This window comes from Gallinula chloropus (genome assembly GCF_964237585.1).
Source record: "Gallinula chloropus genome assembly, chromosome: 3".
In the NCBI taxonomy this organism is placed as follows: domain Eukaryota; kingdom Metazoa; phylum Chordata; class Aves; order Gruiformes; family Rallidae; genus Gallinula; species Gallinula chloropus.
In genome coordinates, this window is record NC_140087.1 from 83504845 (window position 1) to 83528352 (window position 23508).

A 23508-nucleotide genomic window follows, 5' to 3' on the forward strand; every position below is an offset into this window, starting at 1 on the left:
CTCAGCCACGCTTGCCAGTTGTGGTGGAAAATTACGATGCTCATCATCTTATTTTTGCTGCTTCTGGACATTCTTGTCAGGACAGAATAAACTTACAGAGGTGGTTATAGGAACCTACTCAATCTTCTCCTTGCTAAAGCCCAACCCTTCTTTCATTTACCATGACCTCCTGCTCCCTCTTCTGCTGGACACACATTTCTAATCCAACCATTTTATTTATTTCACACTGCAAAGTTCAATCCATTTTTCACAAGACCGGTTATATTTTCCTTTTGTTTTTAGGATTTACAGTTTGTCCTGCACACAGTCTTTGGGAAATACATACCAAACTGTAGCAAATCAATAACTCATTTCACTGACAAAAATACCCCTAACAGGCTCCTTCTGACTCCTAACTATACATGGACAGACACCAAATAAACTTGTTGATCCAGAGCCATTTAGAGCTCTGGTTTCTAGAAGGCATGCAGGCTCAGAAAGAATAAGTTTCCAGGGATAGGTGTTTATATTCTTGCACGTCCTTCCTCACAAAATGAACCCTGTACATACCCTAGTCAACCCCTTTATGTAAAAGAAAATTAAAAATGGACAAGTGTTGAGCTATGTTTTTAATATCAAACAGCAACAGTTCTGTCAGCCCAGTGGGGAAAATCAGAACTGCAGAGCTTTCCCTACAACCAGCCCAATGCTGGCATTGCCCTGTACTAACACAGCGTATTAGGATTCGGACAGACCCCAAGGAGTGCAGGCTGCAATAACCCAATGCAAGAAGCACAAAGAACTGGCTTATATATAGCACCAGGCATAGCTCCAATTGCCTTCCCTCACACAGGGCATGAAAATAAACAAAAAAAAAAAAAAACATTTATGCTTAAGGAAAAAATTTTAAAATGAAGAAAATTTAAGCTAATAATAATAATAATCATCTCAGAGAAAACTTATTCACCAGCTACAGAAAGGTGATGACCAGTGGGCCTGATTGAGGCAAGCATCATCAGACACTCTATGTATCCCATAAGCTTGTCAGAAGTCACCATTACCCTCTCAAGCAGCTTTTATCATTCCAGGTGTAGATAGGAGTTCTGCAAAGATTTCAGTTGGCGCTCTACCCCGTGCAAGAGATGGCAAAACTGCTATTGGATACTGTGAAGCATTAAAAGGAAGAGTTATCTTGAAATCTATGGCAAACACAAATATATGCTGGAGGGAATTCAGCATAGACAGTTCATACTCTCACGTTCATCAATGATAGCAAATTAAAACTGGTCTTACGCACTCGATGCACAGGACTGGAGTATTTAAAAAAAACTCAATATGTTAAGCGCAGTATATCTCCAGAGAAATTAGGTATTGACTGCATGCCTCAGTGAGTAGAAAATCTACGAAAATCTATAGGAGGCATTGATCCAAATATTACTTTTTAACACTAAAGTATGTAACAATTTTTTAAACGTACACTGGGTGCAGATATAATTCTCTTTAATTATCAATCAACAAACAAAAATGTAATGCTGTTTATACAGCATGGTCTTTAAAAATGAATACAACGAACACACGCAAATGCTACGCTAAAACAGTACAGTTGTGCCATATGAGATTTACATCAAAATAAAGAAGTTTTAAGTTAAACTCCCCACACACTGGTTGCAATGAGATTCTGCCAAACACAGGAGGGCTGACAGTGTGGGTCAGATCCTGTGGCAAAGTCCAGCTTGGGCCCTAACCTGGTTCAAAGCTAACTCAACATAGACAGGGATGCAACTGGCATTGGGATGGATACCTGCAAACACCCAACAAGGTCTGCAAGCCCCCAGGCAGCGCTGTGGCACAGAAAAGCCAGCCCATGGGGCTCGAGCACACTGAGCAGAGGTGAGCTGTTTAAAACCAAAGATAAAACCAGCATGAAGAGCTGAGACAGGAGGCAGAGCAGCCTTTCACAGCTCAGGGGGAATTCCTCTTCAGTTCCAGCACAAAGTCAAAGCCACCAGTACCATCAGCGTACAACGGCACGAGCTACAGTAATGATTCAGCACAGCAGCCACAAGAATCCTATGTCTAACTTGGCCTTTACCAGAGGTTGAAAGAAGAACCATGTACACTTAAAAGCATTACAAAGCAGTGATCACTGTTTGGAAACTTTCTGAATCTCAGTGGACTGCATAACCTCTACACCTGATGAACTCCAAGGAGATCTTGAGAAATAAATAGGCTGGGTTAATCTCTCTCTACACCAGCGTAGATCTGAATTAGTGGGAAGCGGTTGCATTTGGTTGGCTTTATGCAAGGAGGTTATCGGCTTTAAGCATTGCCAAGAGGCACTTTTGAAAGCAACAAAATCATAATTTTAAGTTTCAGAATGTACCTCAAATCGCTGTATATCTTCAGGTAGGTACTTTATGAATAAAAGCAGAGCAAGTCAGAATGTTCCCATTTGTCTAGTTCAATACAGCAACTGGTACTACTCAGAAGGTTTGAGATATATTTATGTTGCTATGTACGCTCAGCAAATGCCCTCTGGATAGGATCTCATTTATATAAAATAACATTTAAAAATTGGAACTATATTCCAATATAGTTCCAAAAATTGGAACCAGTGAAAAAAATATTCCACCCTGAAAAACTGGGTAACATCAGAATGAAAGCTGCCTGTACAGCTTTGATTTGCCAACAGCAAAACAGTCTTTAAACACTTTTCAGAGGAGCACCCCACCTCACTTGGTACATGAGACTGCTCTGAGACTCAATCATGAGTTGGGAGCACGGGAGATTGTTGAGCAAAGCAGCCCTTTGCTCCAAGCCACACATCAAGACATGAGAGAAGAGGAACCAGCAGCTGCATTCTGCCATCTGGACCTGTGCAGCCTCTGACAGAAGTCACTGCAGATGCATATTTTCCCTGAGATGTTGAGAGACCTGCTGCAAATGGGAAACTAGTAATTTGACCTTAATGGATTCAGGCTGTTACAAGGTCAGAGCTGCAGCATTCAGTGTGAATAGTTTGGATTCTCTGCAACATACCAACATATCACATCATGCTCTGCAGGCTTTTCTGGCAGGAGCATCAGAAAAATCTATGGATTTTCTATTTGCAACTATTAACAAGCAAAACATTTTCAAGTGCAAGATGGGGGTAAACTCCCACAAGCTATCTTCCTGAATATTTTGTTTTCTGGAATCCTCTGCTTTTCACCAATTTCATCGTGGCTTTAGCTATTTGAGGGGGTAATCTAACCCACAGATTGCAAAACACAAGTTAACTCACCCTTGCAGGCGCACACCCTTTGCTGCCCAAGTCTAAAATTTGCCCATTCTTTCAAATAAAAGGAATTATCTGTCCCGTAATGACATGTCCATCCAGACACTCATCCACTAGACAAGCCAGTTGCTATAACTATGCAACTGCCAAATCCCAAATACTTTAAATACCATCTATTCTTCAAACAGCATCCACATCAAACACCAGTATGTGTCCACATTGCTCACACCACCAGGAAAAACAACCTGAGTCACATTTCCAGAAAACGCACTTGGAAGGACTAGAAGAGTCTGAAATGGGTGCTCTCTTCACCACAAAATATCTCCTAGTAGGTGAAGTCGTGTAATTGTCTTAGCAGCAAATACTTGACAGTCTTATTTCATTTTTCCTAATGACCAGAGTTAAACGATTGCAGGTTTTAACAGCGCCGGCAAATTATCAAGACCCTCTACATTACATGGTCAATGGTCCTTTTAATAGAAAAAGCAATAATATACAGTTGTTTGTGCCAACTAAAACTCGTTAGAAAGTATTAGTTTAAGGTAACAGTTCAGCAGCTATTAACAAGCACAAATTTCTACAGTTATCGCTTGTGACACCGTGATCCCAGTAAAGCTGGCAGCAGCAAACCATTCCTTTTCTTATAGGTGATCTTAGGGGTGTGGGGAGGAACAGGGGAAAGAAAAGTTAACAAAAAACACTGTTTTGTAGCAAGAGTCAAAGTTTTTCAATAATCACCATTTTTTCACTAGCATAACATTAGAATTGACTTTTTGTCTTGCTGACATAGCAACTAAGAAAGTTGTGTTGCATTGACCATATTGATTGTGAACAATGCAGCCATCAGTGGGACTTTGCACCATATATTTTCGATATTGACCTCCCATTCCCTTTTCCATGGCTCTATGGGTCTGCTATTGGATTTGGACTGCGGTGTAATAAACAGCTAAGGTTTAATTAATGGTAAATGAATACAAGACATAGGTTATGACTTTAACTAATTAGGGAATTGTTGAATTAAGTCTGCCTTGGAATGCAAGGCAGTACAATCAATATCCAATAAAAGGACTATGTATGTAATTTACCTGCAAATGTGTTTCCAATACCATCAAAGTGAGTTTAAATAAGTAAGATATATGAAAGGCTACTGGAAAAAGATTTCAAAAAGTTAACACTTTATGGCTTCAAAAAAGGTTTTTCTCCTTGCAGAAGGAATGTCATCTTGAAATATCCTCTCATAACACAGATGGTGACACTCAGACACAGCTCTCCCTAAAGGACAGTGCAGACTCAAAACATTTTTCCTCGGTAATGCAACATTAGCAAATATTGCCTCAGCCTCTACAGAGTAGAGCAAACACAAACCAGTACTCCCAACATGAACCAATTAAGTTTAATGGCAAGCTCTTCTTAGGGTATCTCAGACCACCTTCCAGTATTGTACATGCAGCAGCCTTTCCATTTTAATCATGCTGCTCCCACTCCCCCTCCCCTTCCCCACCAGCCCTGGAGAAGTGTTCCCAGGTACAAGAAGAGGTCATCACACACGGGTCTGATCAACCCTGAGCAATCCCCAAGACTACTTCTATTGTATACATCAGCTCACACAGCCTGATTACTCATTCTGTAATCACTCCTCTGAAATAAAAAAAAGAAACCTACCTACTCCCTTGTGAGCATCTAAGCTGGTAAACTCTATTGTCCCATTATGGCCATTCCTAGGATTTTCCTGATACTGTTTGTGGTTCCCATTGGGACAATATCTGTAGGAAAGTCCATAATCTGCAAGATAAACCTGGAAGACATGAACAGACAAATGAATAATGCTTTTGTCCTTTGAAAGTATAACCTTTATAATTAAGTCTTAAGAAACTGATAGGTTAAGGACAGCCTTAGATCTAAATTTTATTAAACCAAATGGTGCCTCAGGATAAAATATGTACAACTGGGGGCTATAACAGCTGCCCTCCCCATTTAAATCCTTCCAGTACTGTACTCTTATCTTATTTCAGAGTCGAGCAGAATTTCAGTCTTTTTATTTTGTTCCTAAGCTCTCTCCTCTCCAGGTGGGCATCTAGACACAATACACTGCAATGTGTCTTTTATGTATCATCACATTGCTTATGGGACCCCTTCCTCTCTGTACTTAAAACAGGCACATATCCACCCCTGTTCAAATTTTCCAGCAGCTGAGACCATACTGTTTCATAGCAGCAGTGCAACTTATAACCCACAGAGTAAGCAAGGGGCAGCAGCATCCTCTAGCTGGACCAGACACAGGGCTCCAGCAACAACAGGGAACATGACAACAGGTCAGGGCCTAACTGTAGTGTCATCTTTTTCAATGTCACTGTCAGTAACTTCAAACTGGCAACAATTATTTAAAGTGTGAGATAAAACAGCAAAACAAGTTAGCCTGTCCACCAACACAGAAAGAGATCTTAGTAAATCACTCCTGATTTTTAACCCCCCATAAGATGCTTCACAAAAGCTACCTAAATAACCAGAGGGATGAAGCCCCACAATTCTGAATGACATATCTGGGAGATGCACTTGCATGTTCTTAGGACTTAACTGTGAAAGTATTGACTGCTTTTAAACTTAGTCTTGCTCACTTTTCTGGTATTTGAAGCTGAAAACAGAACAGCTCAGGAGAGCTGAATTTTACTTTGTGTTCTTCTGCTGCCTGTCAAGACAAACCCAAAGATGCCATCTGGCTCCTATGCCTCTATTTCTCTGTAGGCATAGTGCATGCAGTGCTGCATCCATGGCAATTCTGCCACTCACATAGTTTAGATTAAAGTCACAAATCCATTCTATGAAGTTCAGATTAACATGTTCAACCCTCCAACAGGAGTGGACTTAATACATGCACATGGTCAATTACTGCAGCACAACTGACAAGCAGTAACTTGTTGAAAGCAGCTGGAATTTAATCACAATCTGTCCACCCCACAATATCCCATAGGTTATTTTCTCACTGTCATTTTCACACTCCCACCTGGCCTTTGCTCCTTACATTGACCAGTTCTCACATTAGGTAATTGCTTTTTTTTATATAAATACACAAGTATAGTAGTTTTGTTTAAAAATAAAAAAAATAAAATGCTGCAGACTATTATATTGCCAGTGAAACTGATCTCTGGGGCAAAAGCTAAACCATCTGAAGGCACAAAGAGAGCCTTTCCACTTATAAAGAAAAAAAAAATATTTGAAACTTGGTTTTGTTTCCTCTAACTAAAAACAGTATATACCTTCAAAGTTTATTTTAAACTCTTCTGACACTCACTTTTAATTTAATTATGTCACTCCTAGTGGAAGAAAAAACAAATAAACAAAAAACCCTCAAGAAAGCTTAACGTGTTATTTTGTAGCACATTCTGTTGAACTACTGATTCCTGTTTGTGCTCCAGGCAGTTTCAAATCCTGGGATGGTTGGTCTCTTGGTTTTACTGTTTCTGCTGCAGGATCTGTGCTTATTTGGAGCGTGTAAGCTGGGATGCAGTGCTCACTTCCTGCAGGGTGATGGCTTTTAAGATTACTGATGATGTTTTTCACCTGACAGACTATACAAACTGTGATACGAGATTAAGGACCGTAGGCACATTCAGAAAATCTGGGACAAGGCATAAACTTTGTTGGGTTGACCGATTTGATTTTCTCCTGTATCTGTTCTCCAGCGTATTCCTGATGCTCTGGTACCTGTCCTAATTGAGCCCACAGTTGGTGTGAGAGAACTAATTTAAACTACCCTAATATCAAGTTTTCTGAGTCTTCTGCATCCTTTGTGGGCTGAGATGGAGAGGGACTAGGCTAGAAGGTGTATTCTTCCCAGACAAAGTGGTACTTCTTGGATTTTACTTGACTATAGATTTCTGGAGTTGAACAGACAAAAGATTAAATACAGAGAAGATTTCAACTACTAAAAATTCAGGCTATGCTTTACATTAAAATGAGATTTTTAACTGTTTGAAAAAAATAAATACAAGAAAACCATCTCTGCCAGCTCTCCAGTTCTGTCTGGGCTGGGAAGACCAGCTTATGCGAGAGAGACTCCCGTAAGATACCACCAAGGCTGCTGGTCTTTCAAACTAAAACAGGGGGCTAGAAAGTAGCCACAAGTATTTGCTACTCAAACATGAACTATGTAAAAAAAGTTACCAGTTATCTTACAGATAAGTTACAATAACTGTGTGCTCTGAATCCATTTCTAAGCAACAGATTTGCTTAAAATACCTTCAGTAGCATCAGCGGGGCAGTTTGAAATCTATACTGAAAAATTCCTCTAAAAGTGAGAAGTAGCTTCAGGTTATCCTGCCTTGACTGACAGCGGCAAGACCTGGAAACCAAGAAGCAATCACTTCTTAAAAGTCATTCACATTCATGCACCACAGTTTGCTCCAGAAGTTGGTCACAAGTGTCACTGTTCAGCTTACTTCCAGCTGAGCTATTTATCACTTCCACAACTTTCACACCAGATTTTTTCCACAAACATGCAACCAAGACCAGCCTCCAAAGGCAAAGCTTCTTAGCCACCAACAAAATTCCATCCCCTTCAGCTTGTACAAAGCCAGCAATGCACTGTTACAACCTTGCCACAACCATTATCAGAATGACTACATTATTTTAAATTACCATTAATTTCATTTCATCAATTCTCATTATAACCCTTTCATCATTAAAAAGATATATAGTTCTTTATAGCTGGTTGTCATTTTTTGATAATGTAACACAACGTGTCCTTCCAAGTTTGTTCAGAGCATGGTGGGTACAGGTAGTAAATGAATTGGTAGTTTGCTGGGTCTGGGGGGAGGGAGGGTAGGGGGTGTTTAAAAATATAGGGAGGAGCAAAAGAAGATGAGTATTAAAGAATATTGAGAAAAACTGTCAATGTTAGTGTGTGTTTTGATAGCATAAATATTTTTATCTGCATGCTTTTTTTAGAACAACAGAAGAAATAAGAACAAAGAGAACAAAACATATGCAGACTAAAATAAACAAGACACTTGAAACAAGAAAAGGTAACATAGATGATGAAGGTGCAACAGTGACATAAGCCTAGAACAGCTGGGTTTAACTGTGTTGCAATGTACACGCCTTCCCCTGCACTTGCTTATTTTTAACTGTTGGTTTTTTTCAACTTTCTCTTTTTTTAACACAGAGTCTGCACTAGACTCTGCAGTGCTTAGCATGGTCTGTTATTAATAGATTTTGTTATAGATTAGGAGCCAGATTTCTAAAGTCTTTGCACTTAATTTCATGCAAACATGAACGTGCCCATCTTATTTCAAGCGAACAACCACACAGGCACAAATAATTATTTCTGTGCAGAAGCAATCAGCCATAGATTCAGCAGCCCTCTTGTCCTTTCTGTGCATGACTCCCTCACAGTGCTTTATATCCAAAGCGCTAAATATGTGCTAAACTTACAGAATTCTTACAACTTGCATACATTATGATACACAACTGCACCTATCTGGGTAGTCTTAAGCCTGGCACTTTGGATTCTCATGCTATTCTCTTTATCTTGAAGTACACATAGCAGGAGATTTATCAGTGAAAGGATAACAGTACAGGGATTTTCTTTGTAAGTTTTCTAGGCTTACATAATGTGCTGTAAATAATTAAGTAGATACCTACTAATAAGAGGCCAATAGGTAAGAGGCCCATAGGTTGCTAATGGCTGTAATGTTGTCAACTTCAGTTGGACTGTACACTACACGAAGATGAGAGGTAAACCAAAGTCCATCTTGGGACAGGGAGGCTGCGTACATTGTTCGTGACAGAAACAGCATCTTTCACAAAGCAGGTTAAAGAAAGGAGAGAGGGGAAGAAATCTTCTGCGACCTGACAGTGGCAAGTCCTGATGCTGGAATCAACTGAACTCGAAGACATCTGGACCACTACTACAAAAAGAAATTAAAGAAAATGAACAGTTTTGTCCAAATGCAAAAGTAGGACTGATGAAAGGAAATTAAGGAGATTTGCTTGTGAAGACACACTTTAGGATTAGGGGTGTAGCCAACGTCCATGAATTAAAACTCAACTGTTTCTGTATGGAATCTCTGCATGCTGTATCCTTGCTAAAAAACAGGTGAAGAACAGAAAAGTCTTTCATTTTTCTAAATTCATCTCCTCCTTAGCAAATCTGTCATACTGAACTAAAGAGGAAGAATTACAATGACTCATTTCACAATGAAAAATGGCTTCAAGTTGGAATTGTTTTCATGCCTCTTTTTCCCATTTGATCAATCCATGAGCTCTGCATCAGCTATGTTAGTTCACTAAAAGCTGGTTTTAAATGTTATCATTGTGAAACAATTTGATTTGGTTTTTTTTTCCATTTTCAGTTATGGCTAGCTACAAAAATCAAGTCTGAGAATTTTACACTGCAACTATATTGTCTAAGAAACACTTAAAATCAAAAATCAGAACTGAGATGCAAATGTAATTAAAATTCACAGCTTCAAAATCCAAATAGGCAGCTTTTGGTACAGCCTTGAATCTGCAACACTGCAGCATGTCTGCCCACATGTTCTATGGGGGGAAGAAATGAGAATGTTACCAGGTAATTATTTTGAAGAGGCATTCTTCCAAACCTTATTTCATTTCTTAAAAACTCCAATTTTAAGCTCTCATCTGGTGACTGCTTGTCCCTTTTAATAGGTTCACCATTTAATTTAGTTTAATGGATTTGAATTTCTCTTTTTAGAGTCTGTATCAATAAGGCTTATTCTGCTTTATCATACAAACTGTTCCTACTATGCACCAAATTATCTTTAACTCACTGCGATACTGAGACAGTGCTTCACTTGTTCTGTAATTTATAGGTCTGATCAAGTTTTCTTTCAGGCCTCTCCAAGATTCATGGGCTGTGTACTTCCCTCAGTACATCACTCCTATTCTGTCAGTCATTGTGCCGGGTCCATGTTCAGAAACATATTGACTAGAGAATTGATCTTTTGACCTGTAACTCACTGAATGGCCTCGCTCCCTTCTATTGAATAGATCTGCAGCAAGCTGCTCTTTGAGGTCAGTTGATTCTGATCTTCTAACCATTTCTAAACATCATTTGGAGGTCACAGAGTGACAGGACCTTTACTTTATTTGTTTCTCTGCCTTGCCAAGGAAGGTAGGGGACAGCAGTATGGATTTTACATGTTTTTTCAAAAAGGGGACTAGGATATTTATTGGCTGTGGTGTAAATTTACCAGGTTAATTTACAGAAGAGAGCATGGCAGCACAAAGCGTGACACAGAAAAATGATCCTTTTTGGAACTGCAGGAATTCATTGGCAAAATCACACATAATAATACACATGAACAGCCACTAAATGACAAAGTTGAGTATAAAGGTACACATGCTGCTTCTTTTTTTAACAGAAATTTCTACCTCTTCACCAAAAAAGCATAGGGAAATACATTTTAAATATGTACGTTTTATTTTTAGATATTAGATATGGGTTTCTTTCAAACCCAAATTTCTAGAATTAAAGAACACCTCAATTTTCTCTTTAAATCCTAAACGCTAAAGAACAAGACCCTACTAGCATAAAACTCTTAACCAAAACTCACAACAGAGATAGTTAGACCAGACAGCTTTATTACACCAGCTCCCAGTGGAGCTACAGGTGTCTCAGCTTGTATTCCTGAGTTTCAGTTTGCCACTGGCTACATGCTCTCACTCCCTATTTATGAGATTAGTTTGATCACATCACCTCCCAGTTCCATTGCGGTTTGGGGTTTTTTTAAAAACAAAAAAAAGCCCAAGGCAATCTAGCTATCCCCCATTTTAACAGTGAAAGAAGGCTGGACAAAACACTTCACAGGCATTTGGTAGCAATAACAGCATCTGAGGTTTTATCTGAAGTGTCTATGGTTAGTCAAAATTGCCTAATTAAAATACAGCATCTTCAACAACAGTTTAGAGGATACAGGACAGGATATTCCATATTGTTGTCTTATATAGTCAGTGGCAATGCTCCACAGAGCTTCCCAAAATACTGTTCTCATAAAATACATAATACATTCAGCTCACCAGCATGTTATAAAGACAGCTTGACTTGTAAAAAGGCTGTCACAACATCATGAGGTCTGACATAGGAACTGGACACGTTTGGAACAGGAAGAAGTAACTTTCATGGCAAAATTACATGCAAATGAATGGCACATGCAAATAGCCAGGACAGAACAAATACAAAATCATCTGTGCAAGTGCACATGCACAGTTCTCAATACCTGAATCTGTGTAAGGATATTGTCTAGTACTGCTCCTAACTCAGGTAAAGGACATTTCCTGAAGGATGGGGGCAGACAGCACAGAGTCAAGAATTTCAGAGGAAAGATATTCAAGTATGTAACATATGTAGATTTGCCAATTTGAAAGTTTTAGCTGTGGTTTTGATGAAATTATTCCTTCTTTTTATGCCCTGCTAGCCACAGAGCACAAATGTTTCTAAATGTTATGTTATGTCTGGGAAATATTTCTTTTTTTTTACCAGAAAAAGTCCCATTCAGACATCTGCCCTGCTGTAAGCTAGATATAGTACATGTTAACTTAACATACATTTAGACATAATCATCACTGCCTACATGGCTCTAGACTAGTATGGCAGAGTTATCATAGCTTTGGTGAAACCAGCAGACCTGTGGCCACTTGCAGATTTTCTGAGACCCATAACAAAGAAGTTTATCTGAATAATATCTGACCAGCTCTAAGTTTTCTTAAGCATACAGCAATTAAAGTTCAACTCACACCTTACAAATGCAAGCAGATATTACAAACTCCCTGTTAGCTCTTCTGAATTAGAATGTGAATTTTTAAAAATATTGTATAGAAATATTTCAGCTGAAAAGCAATTTTTCTGAAACTAAATTCTGCACAATGACTTGGAAGTAAGATGCACTTTGTACACAACAAGTTAGAAGCTGCTTAAATTGGAGTATCTATGGATTTATTTTAAGAAATATGTGAAGTTATATTTCCACCTAAAGCTTCTGTCCAGTAACTCACAAGTACCTTATTTTAATCTGTCAATGAATTTACTATTCATGAAAACAAGATACTAGTAGCCCAGTCCTCAAACATGAGAAACAAATCAGAATATCACCCCACAAACCAGCTAATTCAAAAGCAGCTAATCAAAGTCAGCTACATGTCTTAAAATTTTATGATTACTGTAAATGGACACTTCCAAAAAATCATTTCAATGTGAAAAACAGCAGCATATCATGCTGTCATAAAAAATACACAATAGCCAAGACAAAAAAAGAGTCATTTGAGTTATGTTAATGGGAATGGGTAGCAGATCGTTTTGCCTCTAAATAGCCTCCTTCCTTGGATTCAGCAGGCTGGTAAACACCATAAACTGAGATTATGTACTGGCTGCTACCACTCTTTAAAAAAAGGGCTGTTTTAAACAGTCATGATAGTTTTCAAACTATGTGTTTTGCAAAGCTGAAAAGTTAAATTTGAATTAACCATTTATCTTGAAACTTAAAAAAACCAGATATAGTTCAATGGTTCAACCTCCAACAGCAGCGAGCTGTTTTGCAAGATCTGTTTCTTCATCACTGCACTAGAAAACCAAAAAATTAAAGAAAAGGAGAAGCCTTGCTTACAGCTAATTATATTTAGGCAAAGTTAGAGATGTCCTTTTTTCCTAAACAATATTTTCTCCAAGAAAAAAACGTGCTTAGATTTTATTAACTGGGAAAAAAAAAAGATATTGTAAGAGCATGTAAGAGCATGTAGAGTGTAGAAAAGATTTGTTTCAAAATATTCCACAGAAACACTTCCATTTCAAGTCTAGCTTTAGGCTCTACTGTTAGAGAGAAGCAACCTTAATCCTACTCATCTGCTATAATCCACTATAGTAAGCAGGACATAAGACTTAGCGGCAGGGAAATGCCATTCATGACAACATTAGAAAGCTAGAACTTTCCAAGAATGCAGAAACAATGGGCCACATCCTTAAACTCTAGTAATAAACTGGCATAAACTGGAACAGCATATTAGGTCCTCTAACTTCTCTTGATTAGCCAACCTGTCCACACCACTACTCTAGCAAGCAGAGCACAAAGGGACGAAGCAGGACAAAACTCTGCTTTGTTTCTCAAACCTTAAGCTCCACAGAGCCACTCTCAGATTTGCTGTGAGAGGACATAAATGTTCATGCATAAACCTCATTAATATGTGAATTGTAAACACAGAATATATATATAAAGCTATTGAACAGTTATAGGCACACTAGAGTAACAGCGTAGATAAGTAAGCATGCTTACCTCATGTGGGTTGGTGTAGCCCAAAAGTAGATTTGCTGCTTTAATGTCAGCATGAACATACTCATTTTCATGTATGAATTCCAAAGTATCCAACTAGGAAAGGATTTAGAACAGAAAACATCATCATCATCATCTCCACCCTGCCCCTAACCCGATCGCCAAATCTTTCTCACTTAAACAGTGAAATCAAGAGCTACACAGACTGAGCTGACAAATTGGTTCTGAGTTAGAGCCCAAGGACCACCCACTCTGTCCACAGGGTCTGATCCCACCAGGAACACAGCAGATGGTAAATCATAAACAAGCCATACTTGCTGTGAGTATCCCTGTGCAGCTACCTATGACTACAAGCTTCTGAGCTCATGAAACAAGAATGAAATGAGTACTTTAAAAGCACTGGAGGAACTGTTGAGAACACCAAACTCATAAAATGAACATATTCAATCAGCCCTGAAGGTTTATAATATATTTGATCTTGCCAACTACTGCGTGACCTGCTTTTCATGTCACAACCTCCCTCATCACCATACTTCTTCAGCACCTTACTGAGGTAGACAGCTATAGCTGTTACAAAAACCACCTTTGCACCAGGCAACTCACACAAAGGACAATCACACAATGTATTCCTGGCTTTTGGAGGGTACAAAGAGTGTTACAAGTGTAGCAATTATGTAACTACATGAGCCCTTCACTTTTATTATTATTTAGATTAAAAAAAAAAATAAAATCTTTGGAGGTGCACAGTCTAAAGCCCCTGCCTTCAAGGATTAATGAAAGTTAGATCAGGTTGTACAAGAGATGGAATAGTGAAATTTTCAAAGTCCAAAGGATAGACATTTCACAACCTCTGGGAAGCATGTTCTAGTGCCAAGACATTCTCCCCGAGAAAACCTTCCCTTGATATTTAGTTGGAGTTCCTCTTCTTGCAACCTTTGACCATTGCCTCTACTCCATTTGCTGTGCACCTCTGTTCAGTAACACGAGACTTTCACAACACAAATGGCATTACAAAGAAACACATATAAAATCTTCCGGTTAGTATGCCAGCCTACCCATACTTGAAAATAAAACTGGTATTTGCAAACTAGCCTAATCTTGGCCTGTAGAGTCAGTGCATTCAGCAAGCACCCTGATAATTTTGCATTTGGGCACCCATCGTGAACTTTGACTAATATGCATGTTTAATACAATACCCTTCAGACACTGGAAAAAATAAATCAATACACGTTAAAGCATATGAGAAAAGGCTTGCACATCTCAGTCTAGACACACATTTTGAAGTGCATGGTCTATGTTTTAACCAGCTAGAAAAAAAATTTGGTTGAGCCCATCAACTTCCAGTCAGCAAGGGGTCTTGATTTCTAACTTTATACTTAATACTCAATTTATTTAAAAAAAAAAAAGGGAAAAAAGTGAAAAATAAGAGAATACATACCATTTACACCTTTAATTTTAAAGTTCAACAGCTACCTAAAGGAACTATATGAGAAAGATAATTTTCTAGATGAATTCAGCAAGTTTAAGACAGCAATTTCCCCTCTCTGTGTACATACTATTCGTGCTCCAAGTTGTAGAACAGTCTCCTTCTTAAATCTCTTTCCACAGTCTTCAAAGATTCTTTGAAGGTCTTGCCCCAGTCGCTCCATGACCATGAATCTATAGCTACCAGGAAATACATAAAAGGGAGGAATCCTTCAAGACAAGACTGCAAGATTGTATCAGATAGCAAGTATGTATCTCCATTTTGCTGAAAATGGATTTTCAGTCAATTTGAGGCTTAATTACAGTTTATCTTATTACCTTTTTCCCTTGTACTCAGCCAAGCCTGATCCCCAAAACACTGGAACTCCTAAACATCTTAGTTTTTTGAGATTCATCCATTTTCTTACTGTAATAATAATAAAATATAACATTGGATTAAAGGTAGCTAGAGAATTTCAGGTTTGGTGTTGGGGTGGGGGGTTTTGGTGGTTTTTTTAGCTATCAAGCCAAGAATTTAATTGAAACAATGGAACAAAACAGGACTTATTTGGCAGTTTGCATAGCAAACAATTCAGACTGTAACTTTACCATGAAGTTCTCTACATTCTCCAAAACAAGCAGCAGTTTTTTGTTCTAGCCATGTGGCACTTTGTTCCCTTAGAAGGCAGATAAGCAATTATCAATACCTGAAAAAATAATTCCCTTACAACCTCTACTTTATTCAATACAGAACACTTCAAGCTATCAAAAGTGCTTATGTCTACCAGCAATCTAAGTCATCTAAAGTCTTTAGGACAGTTCCCATGAATAAATCACATCCATGCTTAAGTGCCTGCAGAATCAAGTGCCTTGATTACTATGGAATCCTCTAATGATTACACACACTCTTAGCTCTGCACATGGAAGCAGTTACCAGCAGAAATATGGTCACCAATTAGTTGATGTAGTACCTCTGTTCTGAGGCTGGCCTCTCTCTGGAGCCCATTCATCGTTGTGCACTCTGAAGCATAGACATAATAAATTTGACATGCTTCCGTTCTCCCTTCTGATCAGAAAAGAGAAGGATGGCATCCAAATCAAGAAACCTGTACCACCAACTTGTAGTACCAACTAGTATTAGTTCAGTGTATATTAAATGAGTTGGCTATCAGACCCTGAAGCAGCAGTTCTTATCAGAAGCAGCTAAACCCAAATTTGTCCTTAAATCTGCCTGAACCAAAACTGACATATTACTTACTATGCTCTTCTTTTGCAGCCCTCTGGTAAAACTTTAGTTCAGAAAACAAGGGGCCATTTTCAAGATATTCCTGTTGATAAATAAGTAAAATTAGTACCATAAAATGCATTGAAAAGACAATAGTTTCTGAAGAAAAGTGTATAGAAACTCAAAGAGGATGGAACCTGGTTATTTTTTCCACCTTCCATATATCATACCATTTGAAAAGTAATTTTTAAAAGTAGCTAAAAACAAAAGTGGTTTGGCAACAGTTTCATAAACAACACGTTCTTTCAGGAATTAAGACACTTTTCAGAAATATTATAGATCAGATGTGTTTAAGCTCATTGTCCAATTTTCCTTACTAAACTGTTGAGGGCAGTAATCAAGGAATAGAAAGAATGAAGCCGAGGAGATACTGTGTGTCATGGAAATGTACATCAAAGTATAAAAATAAAAAGGGGAACCTTCCCTGCACCAAGCCACAACCAAGGGCAGATAATGAAGAGAAAGAATTGCATATGAGTCAATTTAGAAATGAGATCTACACTTTACCACTTTAACTACGTGCACTGCATCATCTTCTACAGGAACATCAGTATTAGGGGAAGCTGCAAAAAGAGAAAGAAATGAGGATCAAGCTGTATGCAACAAAATATAATTGCAAACAAAGCCCAGCCTAACATTACATAAGGTGACAAAAAATACATGACAGGTGCCCAACATCTTGTCTGAATTCCTACTTTTCACGATCAGAGTTTTGCCAAGTTCAAAGAACAAAATGAACACACACACAATGAAGTTCTAATCAACAAGTACAGAAGCAATTTTAACTCACATATTCAGAACTCTATCCCTCAATGCTAATTAAGGAGTAAGCAGGATGTCCCCATTGCACCACAATGAGGTATTCCATTATAACAGACTAGTTTAAGCCATTCTAGTCAATTGGATAACCTCTGTGTTTAGTTGCTGTCAATCCACTGTCGTGACAAAGACACCACTTAAAAGTTATGACCTACATTATGCCTCCAGACAGGCTTGTCTGCTTTCCTCTATTACAAATTAATTTGGCCCTAGAACCTTGATTTCTTTTCTGACATTATTTAGACACTGGCCTACGTTAGGGATAGCACAGCCACACCTGCCTAAAGGGGACATGAGGGATTGTGCCTCTTAGTGCAAGTAGAGATTTCAAAACAATAATTGACCATAGGTGCCAATTACAGCCCAAGAGACAGAACCTCTGCACAGACAATGCAATCCTATTTTCTTCTGACCCTGAGAGAACTATCAGTTTTCTCTGATACTACTGAAGCTACACGGAGCCACACTGGGATTAAAATTTAATGAGACTAAATCATCTTTTAGAATCATCACTGAAAAAGACTAAAAAGGATATAGTTCCTAAGAAATAAGTGTCCCTTTTAAACTTCTTACAATGATCAAATACCAACAACAGTCCAGGTGTGAAACACTTCAACTATCAGCACACACAAAAATAGAATACTTTTATCCACATAATAAAAAAATCAATTAAACTTAGATCTAATCAAACCATTCAAGCTCACATTTTTTGATGGTCAGGGCATAAAAATATTTTTACAATGAACAGACTTCCTTCAACTGCTCAAGCTGCCATCTTCCTTCAACTTTATTCAGCATCCGAGGTGAATCTGGCAGCCTACACACCCCAAACGCCAGCAGGGTTCCCATTGCTTTCTGCTTGACACTTCCCTGTGTGAATGATTCTGTGCTAACAACACATTCAGATAAAATGAACATATACTAAACCAGTAGCTCTAAGAAGGGGTGAATTATCCAGAGACTCAGACAAGTATCAGTCACGTTCAGAAGACTATTTAAAGCTATCATACAACCAGGAAGGCAGTTTTTGGTAAACATTGTTCGTACCATATTCTTGTGCTAAACCTGGAATTAATGCACAAGTGCTTAAGTCTTTATCTTTCTGGACACACTATGTGTTGATAGCTGAAGACATCAGTTCAAAGGAACAAAACTCATGTGTTTTCATTGTATTCAATGCCATCACATTACTCAAACAGAATCAGATGTGATCCCTTACTGACACATACCAAAAAAGATTTTGTGTGTAAGAATGTATTTTAATATCAAACTCCTTAACAGAGGTTTGATAGGTACAGAGAACTATTAAATTTACATGTATCTGAAAGTCTGATCTAACTTCCCTGTAGACATCTTGACATTTTATAAAGAGAGGCCTCATTCATGGTAATCTGGAAGACACAGTAACAGTTTTCAGGGTAATGAAGAAGAGCAATTAACGGGAGGTAGCCCAGCAAAAGGGTCTCACCCCCATGATTCTGAACACTACACTGGCGTGGACGCTTCTTGGAGTCACACTGAAAGAACTTCATGAAGAAACATAAAACCAAACCTAACTGAAAATCATTACAATGTGAAAAAGGAAAAACATCAGATAAGGCTCAAGAAGATAAAGAAACAAATGTTCCACAAAATGAGCAACAGAACATTCAAATCTACAAAAGGAGAAGTGGTACTGTTTTTACTGCATGTCTATGAAACAAGACATAACATTCACAATGAGTAACACTCTAACCTTCTTAGGTAATGCTTAGAAAGTCTAAGCAGAAGTTGCACACATACCTTTTGTTACATCATTTTAATTAGCCATTCATATATCAGGCAGGGAAACTTCAGCTACAGCTCAGAAATAAGACTATTTTTTTATCCATAAATAAACATAAATGGTTTTTAAAAAATTGTCTCATTACTATGTATAGTTACTTAACAGACTGGAAAGGCTCCCAAGGTTTAACAAACAGTCTGATTACATACCTCATAGACCACCACCACATACTCTCCTGCGAGTTTAGCTCATAGTTAATTACTGTATACTTGTAATTAGCCATGTGCTAGCCTTGTTCTGTCTGGTAGCACATGGCTATTTATAATATTACAATCAGTTAAATGCTAGACTGCAGGACAGTAAGCAGAGACCCTGCAGGAGAGCAATGCTGATAGGCAGGAGGTCTCTGATGGCATATAAGTACACACATAGAGTACCAGGAGCACTATATGGCGAGATTATGTTTGCAAAGGATAGTTTAAAATAGCATAACAAGCGTGAGAGTTTACAGTTTCTGCTGCTTTTATCAACAAGAGATGAACAGCCGCCTTATGTTTGGGGGGTGGGGGGGGGGATGTTGATGTATGCACACAATCAAAACCATTGTCTACATAATTGTTAACTGGGAACACTGGTACAAGATGAAGCTGTGGAGGGGGATGTGGCTGTTTCTACCTCATGCCAAGACAAGTCTCACAAAACATTTGCAAAGGGTACACTCTATTTTTCCCTTCCTCCTCTTCATCCCATAGTTGCAGCTACCATACCAATAAATAGCACACAAATTTAAAATGCACTCTGAAATAAAGCAGTGCAGTAAGATTCACGTTCTTTGCCATAATTTCCAACTGTTGTGCCTACAAAACACAGCAAATAACTTATTTCAAATTAACCCATGTCCAGAATTCCCTAGTTTCACCCAGGCACAGCAGTTACGGTCTTATCATCCGCTTTAATCGTGAATTTCATCAGTTCTGTTGCCGACTGCCACAACCTTAATTAATGTAGCTTTCTAAATGTTAATATGACATGGTAACAAAAGAGTGTTTCTGGATGAACTGCCATTTCCTACAACCACACAGCGCAATTGCATGCAGTCTGACAAAGGAACGTGCCAATTCTATTTGCCAGTTCAAACGTGCTTGTTGTAGTTTTAGCAGTTAATTTGTGGCAGTCACATTTGGAATATGGTGAAATATTTTCAATGGCTCTCACAGAACCAGTTTTGTTGACAAAGTTTACACAGTGGAAAAGAAAACAGCATTGATTTGGCAGCTTGTAAAAAAAAATTTCCCTGTTCCTGTCCACAGCTGGTAGATATTTTGAGGATGTATCTATTTGGGAAACATTAATGCAATTATTTTCACAACTTCTTGAGTTGATGGCGTTTTAATTTTTGCTTTGTTTCATTGGTTAATTAATCCTGAAGAGTGACAGCCAGCTTACTTTTATTCAGAAATAAAAATTAACTGCAAAAAATATCATACTTCCAGGTTAGAGGATACCTATAAAAAAGCTGGGAAAATTTTGACCCCATTTAAGCCAAGCCAAGAACTGCTAAATTCAGTGGCTAACAAGCAGGAGAGAAGTGTTGCTCAGAACATCTAAACACAAAAAATATAATCAGTCCAAGTTGTAGGAATATAGTTACTAAAGCAAACTCTACACAAATAAATAAAAAGTAGCAATTGCTACTTAACACACAAATATTTCCTACTACAGCAAATATACAAAGGTAAACAAAGACCTGCTTCCCCCTCCCACCCTTTGCAATATCAAGTATTTTCCAAGAACTGAAATATTTGGTGTTTGAAGGGTGTTTGCAGTCCACTTTTAATGCTTCCTTGCTCATGTTGCCACTTTAAAGATGCATCATCATTTCCTGGACAGACTTTACCAAGCCGTGCTTATAAATAATGTTTCTTCTAGGTTCTTCTTCTAGGTAGCTTTATGAATGTGGAATTTTATTATCTGAATCATATGTACACAGTCCTCTGTACTGTGCTTGTGAAAATATCTTCCACAAGAGCTAACTAAACTGGTCTTCATAAAAAGCAGTGCTCAATTACTGAACTGCTTTTGCAGGTAACTGCAAATGCCTCCAAGTTGAGCATTCAGTTCTGGTAGGAATTTTCACTGTATTTCTTACTGATCTTTCTATGAAACCTTAATGTTGATTCACTAGAGCCAAAGTTTTGTATTCTACAGCAATGAAAGTCAAACTGTGGATTCCAAAGTTAATTATTCTAAACTGGAATAGGTATGACACATCCTTTAACCCCAGGCAGAAAAGCTATGCATGGGCTGGTCTTACAGCACACTCAGATGGGAGTCCAGGCCTCTAATATTTAAAACTTGATGCACAAACTGTTTTCTGGCAAGATTCTGCTCCAGCCCATCTGCTAGTCTGACACGGTGCCCACTCAGAAGATACCATGCCAGTTCCAATGGGGTACAGGTGCCAAAGACGGCTGAAGGGAGTGTCCTCCACAAGGCAACAGGTGTCTTATCTGTCATCCAAAGCTCTTCATGTTACCATATAATACTGCTCAGAAACACAAATCTCAAAAATAAAAATTTTTTAAAAATTTAAAAAATGTCAAACCTGCTCTCTTGACTTTTAAGTTTTAAGTTTTATTTAGTATGCCAGGGTCTCAGTCCTTGACCAGAACTCTCACAAGGTGGACTAATAAAGAGTACAACAGCTCCCAAATCACATGTCCATACATATGGAAAAAACCCCACCACCAACAGAAAAAAAAACAGCCACATATTATGTGGCAGAACACTAGAGTGCAATACTAATGTCCTCTAATGTGTAAAAACGGGTTATGCTTTCAAAGGTAAGACTTCTAGCCTACAGAGGACCAAAAAAAAAAAAAGAAGAGGGAAGATTAAAGAGACAGCAAGAGCTAGTTGAGGTATTCCTCTTTAACAGATGGTGCAGGCTGATCCTGTATCATGTGGTCAGACTTAACTAACTACTGAGTAGCAAAATCAGGCTGAATTTGATTCAGTTTCCCTTCAGACAGTGGGAAAAAATTGGGTAATCTGCTTCCTATATGTATATTTATACAGTTTATTATTAGTGACTAGATAAAAAGACTCTTTCCTGAAGTGGTGTTTGTCTGCCAATGAATATATTTTCACACTAAGGTTCACACCTGCAGGTACAATGAGACCTTTGTTGAAATGCATTTTAACATTTGAAGGTTAAGAAAAATCCATCCCTAACCACTTACTTGCTAGTGCTATTAATTACAGGGGGTTGCTATTAATATTCTTCATACCATTGAGTTTATAGAAATCATGCTGAACATCCATCTTTTAGTATTGTTACTGCATTTTTAATTTCTTTGCTGCACTACAGCAAATATTTTCAGTGAATTTAACTGAAGCAACTGTTGAAGTACTTCGTCTCTCTAGAGCCAATTGCTTAAGCCAGCTTCCTAACGCAAACCAAGGAATCAACAGTGTGAGGACAGGATGTGCTTCCATCAATGCTTCTCTACCACGACACACGTACAGCCCTGTTCACAGCTACACAAATTATTAAATTAATCTTTCTGAAATAGAAACAAACTTTCTTTCACACCTCAGCCTGATTCCCAGAACACCAGGCCTCAGAATATAAACAGCAGAGTGTACTATGGTCCAAAATAAAAAAAAAAAAAAAGCAGGAAAGGCCCCAACCACACTTCTTTCCCACCTGCAGGAATACCAGAGCTCCCTGTGCTGTTAGTATTAAAAGACAATATTCACCCATTTAAACACTGTTTACTGCTGAAGCAGATATTCTTTGTATCTTCTTGGAAAACCAGGAGGGAAAAAGGACACTGTGTTGTCTGTACTGGTGACAGATCACCAAGCAGAGCAAAATTTGATAATGACTTTATCAATCCACACATTCCTGAGCTTCCAATATTGTAACAACACATGCAAAAATAACAAACAGCAACACACAAACACCTACTGCACAGCCAGCTGTGGGAAATGATTTCAAAACTCCTAGTTTTTCACCTATCAAAAGTTCCATTGCAATATACATGCATAACACTTTCTATTGTGAAAGACTCCATCTGACAAACATGTGCATGTAAATATTAAAACCAAATATAGAATCATAGAATCACAGGGGTTGGAAGAGACCTTGAGAGATCATCAGGTCCAACCCCCCTGCCAAAGCAGCTCTCTAGCTCATATTGCACAGGTAGGAGTCCAGACAGGTCTTGAGTAACTCCAGTGAAGGAGACTCCACCAACCCCTGGGCAGCCTGTCCCAGGGCTCTGTCACCCTCACTGTGAAAAAGTTCTTCCACATGTTGGTGCGGAACTTCCTGTGCTCCAACTTGCAGCCATTGCCCCTTGTCCTGTCTCCACAGACCACTGAAAAGGGGCTGGTCATTTCCCCCTGCATCCCATACTTCAGATATTTATAAACATTAATAAGGTCACCCCTTAGTCTTCTTTTCTCAAGGCTGAACAGACCCAGCTCACTCAGCCTTTCCTCATAGGAGAGATGCTCCAGGCCCTTAATCATCTTTTTATCCCTCCTCTGGACTCCCTCCAGGAGATCCCTGTCTTTTTTATACCAGGGAGCCCAGAACGGGACACAATGGTGGGGCCTGACCAGGGCAGAG

General features: G+C 38.5%; 1 protein-coding gene across 2 annotated transcripts in view; it reads right to left on the minus strand.

The window, feature by feature from the left end:
* The window catches only part of VRK2 (VRK serine/threonine kinase 2), a gene marked incomplete at its 3' end in the record, with an annotated part of 41165 nt that overhangs the window by 13258 nt on the left and 4399 nt on the right, over positions 1-23508 (minus strand). For both annotated transcript variants that reach the window (XM_084262376.1, XM_084262377.1), the window contains exons 3-8: positions 16793-16848; positions 16259-16328; positions 15340-15427; positions 15093-15201; positions 13540-13632; positions 4919-5051 (exon numbers count right to left, since the gene is read on the minus strand). In XM_084262376.1, coding sequence (XP_084118502.1) covers positions 4919-5051; positions 13540-13632; positions 15093-15201; positions 15340-15427; positions 16259-16328; positions 16793-16848 — 549 coding nt within the window. The remainder of the gene's footprint in view (positions 1-4918; positions 5052-13539; positions 13633-15092; positions 15202-15339; positions 15428-16258; positions 16329-16792; positions 16849-23508) is intronic.